The sequence below is a fragment of the Etheostoma spectabile genome, chromosome 4, assembly GCF_008692095.1.
Source record: "Etheostoma spectabile isolate EspeVRDwgs_2016 chromosome 4, UIUC_Espe_1.0, whole genome shotgun sequence".
NCBI classification, from domain to species: domain Eukaryota; kingdom Metazoa; phylum Chordata; class Actinopteri; order Perciformes; family Percidae; genus Etheostoma; species Etheostoma spectabile.
Genome location: NC_045736.1, coordinates 31,185,867 through 31,194,897, shown reverse-complemented (window position 1 = coordinate 31,194,897; position 9,031 = coordinate 31,185,867). Strand labels below are relative to the sequence as shown.

The following is a 9,031-nucleotide window of genomic DNA, read 5'->3' as shown; positions in this document are numbered from 1 at the left end:
GTGTGGGGGGGGCGAAGTATCGCCAAGAAATTGTTGAACGATACCAGCCCAACTGAGACGCAGGAGGTCCCAGAGACGAGGCCTATTTGAAAAAGGTGGAGTTCAAATGTGCAGGATGTCCCTTTAAGTCACAGTGGAGTTCATGTGACCGCTGTTAAAAAAAAAAGAAGAAATAGAACTACAAAAGTCAAGTACATTCAACTTGATCAAATACAAACTAAAATGAGTTTTGAAACCGCTCAAAAGGCATCTACATGTTACTGACCATGACCAACATGACCAACCCAGCCTGTGTGTGAATGCATTTTAAGAACCCCTCTGTCCTCTCCCCCCCCCCCCCCCCCCCACCGGCAGGCTTTCGACGAGGCGATCGCCGAGCTCGACACCTTGAACGAGGACTCGTACAAAGACAGCACGCTGATCATGCAGCTACTAAGGGACAACCTCACTGTGAGTACACCACTCTGTACACCACGCTGTACTGTACACCACGCTGTACTGTACACCACGCTGTACTGTACACCACTCTGTACTGTACACCACGCTGTGCTGTACACCACGCTGTACTGTACACCACGTCTGTACTGTACACCACGCTGTACTGTACACCACCGGTGGCTGTACTGTACACCACGCTGTGCTGTACACCACGCTGTACTGTACACCACGCTGTACTGTACACCACGCTGTGCTGTACACCACGCTGTGCTGTACACCACGCTGTACTGTACACCACGCTGTACACCAGAATGTATCTGGGGAAGTCCTTACTTACTGTGTTGTATCCTAGAGTTGATCCTTGTCCTAGATCCCTAAAGTGCGTGAGAATGCTGGGGGCATCAGCTTTGTAAGGGTTCCAGGTAGTTGTAAAGCTCATCCCGTCCCTTCCCTTCTGTGCTTCCGCGCACTAACCCCCCCACCCTCCAAATCCTCGTCGGTTATTGGCTGGAACACTTTCTTGTGTATGCTTTGTGGTGCGGGTGGGTGCAGTTTGTTTTTGTTGCCGTTTGTAGACCCCGGGCTGTCTACAGAGACCGCGTTTTTATTTTTTATTTTTATTTATTTTTTTGACATTTTAGTTGTTGTTTTGACCAATTTTTGAAGCTTTTTGTTGTCACTTTTTGACGTTTTCTAACTTTTACCGGAGTGTTTTCTCACTTTTTATAGTGTCTTTATCGTTTTTGACTTTTCTTTTTTTCCTTACATTTCTTTCACCTTTTTCAGTGTTCTTAAATCTTTTTTTATTTCTTATAATGCTATGTAATTTAAATAAAACACCCAAATTCAATGAAAATAGTAAACTGATCACTTATTTAACTTGTGAGGAGCGTCGTATGGAACCATCCACGTTATTCTTTTTTACAATTTGGTTGAAGGAAACCCAAATCTCAGATTTAGAAACTTTTTGAAAATTAGACCCCGAGGACAACAGGGGTCTAATTGTCCTTAATTTGTCCCATTAAACCAGAGCATGGTTTTCCTCCCATCCCAGAATGCTGTGTGAACAAGTAAGACCCTCTTCTGCAGCGCTGTGGAAGACGTTCTGGCAATGCGAGACTCAAAACAAACCTGTGTGTTTGTGGTGATGGCGGAACATGGCGCCCAGTGTGTGGTTCCCTGATGGGTGTGTAATAGTTAGTGGAACAGGGGACCTCTGTGGCCCAGAGGACATCTGCTCCTGGGTACGATCGGGTCATCGTCCGTCCATACTGGTTTTGGTCTTTTCATGGGATTTGGTCATAATACAGCTAATATGGAATCCTACCTCAATGAAAATGTAACGCACGTTGTCAGGAGTGTCTTCTTTACGCTGCGTAGCCATGTGTCCACTGACCCAAAGATGTCTTGTCTCTGTTTCTCTGCAGCTGTGGACATCAGAAAACCAGGGAGACGAGGGCGAAGCCGGCGACGGGGAGAACTAGAACGCACTTCACTGTTAACCCATCCCCACTCTCTTCCTCCTCCTCCTCCTTTGATCTCTCTTCCTCTTTCTTCTCTTCTTCCTGTCTTCATACACATAAAACAGCCCGTTCATTCCCCTCGTCCCACTTTTTCAAGCCCAGCCTCCCGACCTCCCTTCTGTATAACCAACGGCATGAATAGTACCTGACCTTCTGAGACGGATGGGAAAAGAAAAAAAGGAGAGGGGGGGGGGGGCAAGAGAAAGTACTCCATCACCCCACGATCCCTCCATCCCTCCCTCCCCTTGATCATGGCACTCCAAGGCAGGCCAGCAGACTAAACTGGTCCATGTAGTCTTCTAGCACGCAGGGAGGGTTTTTATCCAGAACTACAAAATAAAGCGTCTTTTAGGGCCCACACTTTTTTAATCTTCCTCCTCCATTCCTTCCGCTCTTCCCTCCATCTTCCTAACCCCCACCCTCTAATGAGTTAATGCACATATATAGTTGTCCACTACCCCCTCCTCTCTATTGAGTTAATGCACTTCTCTAGTCGTCCAACCCTTCTCTTTTGGCTTTTCTTAGTGTACTAGCTGCTGGCTGGTTTTATTCCACTTTAAACAACACCACCAACAAAAGGTTATTAAACTGTCTGTTTATTTTCAACAAACACTGTGATGCTTAGTTCTTCCTCCACCTTGCCCCGCCAGATCCTCGTTTTGGTGGCGAGAGCAAGATTCAGCTGGGCGGGGGGGGGGGGTGGTTTGAGCGGCAGTGCCATTCTGCTGGCGTTTATACAGAAGGGTCCTCCTACAAGGCCGTATTGTGACACTGACGACTCGAAAAACCAGAAGAGCTCCACCCGCTGTGTAATCAAACACGCTTTTTAGTTTTTATTCAACGCCGTTCGGCGTCATTTTCAGTTCGGAGCTAAAATTAATTTGGGAACTTATTTTAAAAAAAAGCAACCGCACACATTCCATGTTGGCTTTAGACCGGTGAGGCCAGCTCGGCTCCATCAGCCCCGCTGGCCCTCAAGGGAATTCCTTAACATGATCATTTCCCCTCGCGATTGCTTTTTCCTTCTTTTTTTCTCATAGTTCCAGTTTTTTGAAAGCTGTAAAATTGTAAAACGTGTTTAGAGCTTAACTGTAAATCTCAAAACGGTTGGTTGATTTTTGTGAACACCTGCTTCGGCTGCTGTTTCACGCCTCGGCATTTAACACCAGAACATATACATATATAGTTTTATTTTGGTACTTTATTTCCTCTTCCTCCGCCCTCCTTATATATGAGCCCCTTGATTGACGTCTACCCCACTCGCTGCTGAGTGGGTCGATGTGCACGCCGTCATTCATCGCCATGGGGACCGTACCCTCCGTGGGTCGACTCTTCCACTTCCTGCTTCCTCGTTTCCAAAATAAAAGTGGCAGGATCGGCTAACTGCCTTTTTAAAAAAAATCAAAGTTGAGTCCATGTTAATTCTTTAACTCAAATGGGCTAAAAACATATTTTTCTTTTGATTAATAACTACAAGAAAGGTGTAACCAAATCCAAGCAATTTTCATCCAGTACTTGGTGTAAGTCGAGGCTTTTTTTTTTTTTTTTTTTTTTTTAATATTAGGCTTAACCCAGCTGACTCGTTTAAATGTTCAATTTCAAATGAGAGGAAGCTAAGGAAGCGGTGGTTTTGAAGTGTCCCCCTTGGTGTAAATGTCAGTCCACAACAGGTACGCGAGTCCAAGGAGCCCGATCTCCCGGCAGCCGATCAGCCAGTCATCTGTTTGTGGAAGTGAGAACCTGTAGTTCGGATCCCGGTTAATGTATTCAGGCTAGAGTTCATGAACACTCATAAATGTCGTGGCAACCTTTTTTTTTAGATGACTGCATGTAGAATGGAGAGAACACCCGCTGAGCAGTTACCGGTACAACATTCAGCTCTGTCCAGATCGGCTCTTTTACAATATGGACATTTGGACTGCTTGTTAAGACTCTGCCGATAGCGAGGTACTGTCACGTGTTCGGAACTGAAACTTCGGTTCCGAACTTTGAGAAATATCGGACGTCAGCGGACCACGACGCCGACCTGCGAGTCGGCCCCATTTGATTTCGCTGATCCGCTCAGTGTCACAATAACCTTGGTCACTCGTCACCATCTCAACATTCCACTCTTTAGGTGTAGAAAAGTCCCGTCTCAATGTTTTTCTTTAGCTGGGGACAAATGTTTTCATGCACTAAAGTTTAAAAGGTTAAAAAAAAAAAGAAATCAAATCCCCGCCGCTCTTTTTCTCGTTAGCTGAACAAAAAGGCAGTTATTCTACAGCTGAACAAAAAGGCAGTTATTCTCCGCTTTCTAAGGAAAAAAATGATCCCATGCAGTAGTGAATGTGGCACCGAGCCTGTCTGTATATCTGGTATCTCAACTCATTTTGTTTTTACTGACCAGTATTATGCTTAAAATAAAAAAGGAGAAAAAAAAAAAATCCCCCAAAAAAACCAAAAAAGTTTGCTTCTGTGACGGTTTTATTGCTTAGCGCGCACGTGGTTGTGAAAACTTAGACTTAGCTTAAGGACACCAATAAAAACCATAAAAAAAAATATAAAAAAAGAAACCCTTCAACACCTCCCCCCCACCCCACCCTGGTTATTGAAGTAATACTAGATTTGTGTATGTCTTTTAAAAAAAAAAAAAAATCCAACTCTAGTTTCACCTTACATGTTATAAACAGGACAAAATGTAAAAGACAATTTAAAGTGAAATAAAGGTTTTATCAGTTCCGAATCAGCCCTGTTCTGTTTCTTACCGCCACTAGCCTGTTAATGCCGCATGTTGGTTTCACTTTCTCATACTGACTTTCCAGATTGAAGGTGTATAGCATGCAGGAAGTTTGTCTGGAAAGCTTAAAGCACTGGACTAGCATTTCAAACATCATGACATCATGGACGTGTCGAGTTTCTCCGAAAGGTTTGGGTGTTCTCCCCCAGATGCAAATATTCCCCAGGATAACCGGAGGCCGCTGCGGTGTTCTCCTGGATGATGTCTGCTTTCCTAACGGCTGTATGCAAATGCAGTAAGATGCTAACTTTTATTCTCATTTGGTTTTCACAGAAGACCAAACGGCAGAATGAAGTGTTCATTCTGCGTACGTGCAGAAGATAAACACGGCGACGCTTCAGCAGACTCTCAGGGTCAGTAATGGAAATGAATAATACTGGCGCTTAAGCGTCATGTAACAGACTCCTAAAATGAGAGAGCATGTTGACCGAAGATGAGAATAACCTTTATTAGGTAAAGATTCAATGTCATTTATTATGCTTCAACTGTGCTTGGTTGGATTTTTAACTGAGCTGGAAGACAGCATGGATCCAAACCAATCAGATCTTTGACAAAGACCACTGTTTATTCTAGTTCTGACTGAAAGGGGGGGAAAAAAAGAACTGTGCTCCTTCTGTAAATGCCCTGTCCTTAAAAATAATTATTCAAATTGGACCGGATCTGGGAAGAGTTCCCTGCCAACACAAACATTTTCCGTTAGTTGCACTTTCGATTTGAGGTCGTCTGCAAGTGCAGCTGACGAGGGAGAACGTCTAATAGTTAAACTAGTTCTAGAGTGTTCTGCTACCAACCTTGACGACTTCTCCAAAAAAGCCACATTCTCAAAATCCACATCTCCAGGAAGAGCACGACCGTTCAGGAATATCTTTCAACAAGATATTGCATCTTTACTGTGCTGCTCGTGAAGATTATGTATAAAATGTAATCTTTGGACTGTGTATGGGTACAACTCTGTCTAGACTGCAAACATGAAGTTAGCCAGCAGCTGGCATGGTTCTGTCCAAAGGTTCCAAAATCCTTCTATCTGCGCCTCTGAAGCTCCCTGATTAACATGTTCTGTCTTGTTAAATTCCTACAGAAACACAAATGCAGCCTTTTAATGGGATATGTTCTGGATTTTTCCTTGGCATGGCACAGTAACTTCCTGCACTCCCTGGCAAGCGTTCAGAGCCCAGAATTAGTCAGGCACATATTTCCTGGTAAAATGAATAGGTAGTCGGATGTAGGTTCCTTTGGACAGAACCGGGCTAGCTGTTTCCAGTCTTCAGACTAAGTACAGCAGCGACAGACAGGAGTGGTATTGATCTATCTGGCTGCCAAAAAACAGCTGTAATGTGTTTAGACTAAACATTTTACACTTTGGGAAAGTCATTAGAAAAGACGTGGTCTCTCTGGGTCTGTTCATCTCTTCGGTTTATTTGCAGTTAAAACAGGAGCCGGTGGACAGAAACAAAATAGCAAATTACAAAAACAGCAGAAATGTGATCAAACATGAGGAGCTCAGTTCCCAGGGGTGTCAGGCTGTGGTTACCCTGTGCAGACACGCAAGCGGAGATGTATTTATTTCTTTAAACCAGACACTAATGCAGAACAGCAGACAGGATGACGACAGGCACTTCAGGCAAGATGGAGATTGCCAAACTAAAGCAGGATCACCGATGAGATTTATACTCGTTTAACAATAGTACGATGAAATGGTTCAAAATCAGATTGCAGAATAGGACAGTACTTCTGATACGATGAGCCATTTGAGGATAGATTTACTTTGGTTCATATTTTTCAAGGGAACAAATTGATCCTAAAGGTAATAAAGTTAGCATAACTACCAGTTTGAGTTCACGTCAGTTTTCCAGAAAAATCCAGACTTGCACAAAAAGGAAAGAAAACATGGACGCTTCATGTTAGCAAAATGTACTTAAACACGGATGTAAATGTGCTATTTTGCACCTTTTTGTCCGACTCCCCCGTTGCCATGTCAAACACGCCACTCCCTACCATCCCTCCATGTGACGGGAACACTTCCTGAACAATCCACAGAAATGCATTCAAACAAACAAAAGCCTCAGAAATATAGGATAAATAAGTAAACTACCTGAGTGTAAAACATGACATTCACATAAGTGAAAAATGGTTGTTTACTTGTAATTCAAATACAGGATAAACCTTCACAATCACCAATGTTAAAATACGTGAAATTCTAAATAGGAGTGGAGTTTGGAATTAGCAGTCATGTCAAGCAAAGGTCTTAGATTCTCAAATTGGTTTTATGTAATACTAACATTGATATGTTTATTATATATGGGTTTTGGACTATTTGTCCGACAAAATTAGCAATTCAGATATTTATTGTGATGGAGTGTTTGATATTTTATAGAACCAATAATTAGCTTGATTGCAACAAGAATTTGAGTTGCTACATGCGATGGTATATACGGTGAGTCGGTGCAAATGTTTTAATTTTGATATCTCATTAGGTCGGTGATTTCCCTCTTTTTATGGTTAATGGGAAGCTTTCTAATGTCTCATCATATGGTCGATGATCTTTGGTGTTGCCTGATATGAGAAAGCTAAGAAAAAAACAACCGTGTTTGGCATCCGGCAGCAGCATCACATGATGGCTGATTACCTGCTGAACTTTTACCAATGAGGATGGTAAAGGCTTATTCTCATTTCGAATTATGATGTGTCTCAATAATTTTAGCTCTTATAAATAACCATAAATACTCAGTGACACTAGAACTGGTAGAATACAAACACTGCCAAGGCTTCTTCCTGATCCACCCTCAGTTCTCATCAACCAGAGCTGCGTTTTCCAGAAGACACGGCGTGAATGAAACTTTTGGGAAACGCAGGTCGAGTCCTTGACCTAAAGCGGCTGAACCACGTCACTGTCTCCTGACTCTTCATCAAAACATCCTCTTCCTCTTCTTTCTGTACGCAGTGCAGTGACAGATCCTTGGCGAGTCCCTGATGTGTGGTCATTTCTTCTTCTGCACCTCCTGCAGCATCTTCAGGCCCGCCGTGTTATTGGGTTCCACTTTGAGCAGGCTGTTCAGGTTGTCCTCGCAGGCTTTGATGTCCTGCAGGGACGACAACAACAATGAGGAGTAGGAAACGCAGAGGTTGAGGAGAGCGGTGACAAAAACAAAACCAGAGTAAATGTGCAGGCTGATTTGGGCATTACAGGTGTCCCCACATGAGTGGGCTGTCTTCAATTTAAATGTATTCATTGCTGAAGATTACTTTGTTCTTATTATTTTTTTGTTAACCTTGACTGTATTAGAATTAGGGAAGTTGCGGAGATTCTGTTTGTAGGATTTCGGGGGATCTATCAGCAGAAATTGATTATAATATTCATATGTTTTCATTGGTTAACCTGAAACTAAGAGTTGTGGTTTAGTTTAGCTTAGCTTAGCATGAGCCCTTCCTATCTACAACGGGAGCAGAGCCCCCCATGTTTCTACAGTAGCCCACAGAGAACCGACCTAGCCCTAGCTCTAGAGAGGGACTTTCATGTTTTGACTTTACCTGAGGGCCACCGTAGTCTCTACTACACACTTGGAAAGGGACAGGTGGGCGGAGGGGTATTCAGTTGGTTGCAATCTACAACCTTCCCGCTAGATGCCACTAAATTCTACAAACTGCTCTCTACCTGCCGTTTCTCCTCCAGACACAAACCTTTCAACAGGACTGTCATGGTAAAAGAATGATCATGATCTTAAAATATTTCTGGCAAAAGTTGGAAAAATACAACCTTCGTGACAAGATGTATTGCCAACTGTGCAACATTTTCAATGAAAACCTGCCTTGAGATCATTAAGGAGACTTTTTCTGATCCAGAATCCAGATGAGACATCCAGGTACGGATGTCTGTTAATAAGACAGGGTCTAGCCATCTGTGTCTATTGAATGTTGTACTTTGGTAATCTTTGTGCCAAGTTATGTTTATTAAGGAAATCATGGCTATGACGTCTACAGAATTCCAACCTCCAATACACAAAGTCAACGTGTGTGTGAGAGATACTGATGACTACTGATGAGAGGTTGCCAGAGGGATACATCAGTAATTAGAAAATGCTTTTATTGTGTCACCCGCCCTGGAAACCTCCACACAGACACTTGACAGGAAGGCCTGGTTCCAGGTACAGAGATCCCCCTCTCACCTTGAGCCCCATGTGAGCCTGGGCCCTCCTGTAGAGAGCCTTGATGTTGCTGCGGTCCATCAGCAGAGCCTCGTCACAGTCTCGGACCGCGTCTCTGTACTGCTTCACTGACAGGTAACACAGCGCCCTGA

The 9,031-nt window shown here is 43.4% G+C and overlaps 2 protein-coding genes across 4 annotated transcripts in view; one reads left to right on the top strand and one right to left on the bottom strand.

The window, feature by feature from the left end:
- The window catches only part of ywhaba (tyrosine 3-monooxygenase/tryptophan 5-monooxygenase activation protein, beta polypeptide a), a 21,869-nt gene extending 17,706 nt beyond the window's left edge, over nt 1-4,163 (top strand). Inside the window, exons 6-7 of the mRNA XM_032513773.1 lie at nt 355-450; nt 1,866-4,163. Of these exons, the coding sequence (XP_032369664.1) occupies nt 355-450; nt 1,866-1,922 (153 nt within the window). The 3' untranslated portion in view covers nt 1,923-4,163. The remainder of the gene's footprint in view (nt 1-354; nt 451-1,865) is intronic.
- Nucleotides 4,164-6,127: 1,964 nt separating this feature from the next.
- tomm34 (translocase of outer mitochondrial membrane 34) overlaps nt 6,128-9,031 on the bottom strand; it is a 10,083-nt gene continuing 7,179 nt past the window's right edge. For all 3 annotated transcript variants that reach the window (XM_032513717.1, XM_032513718.1, XM_032513719.1), the window contains exons 7-8: nt 8,901-9,027; nt 6,128-7,817 (exon numbers count right to left, since the gene is read on the bottom strand). In XM_032513717.1, coding sequence (XP_032369608.1) covers nt 7,716-7,817; nt 8,901-9,027 — 229 coding nt within the window. In that variant the 3' untranslated portion in view covers nt 6,128-7,715. The remainder of the gene's footprint in view (nt 7,818-8,900; nt 9,028-9,031) is intronic.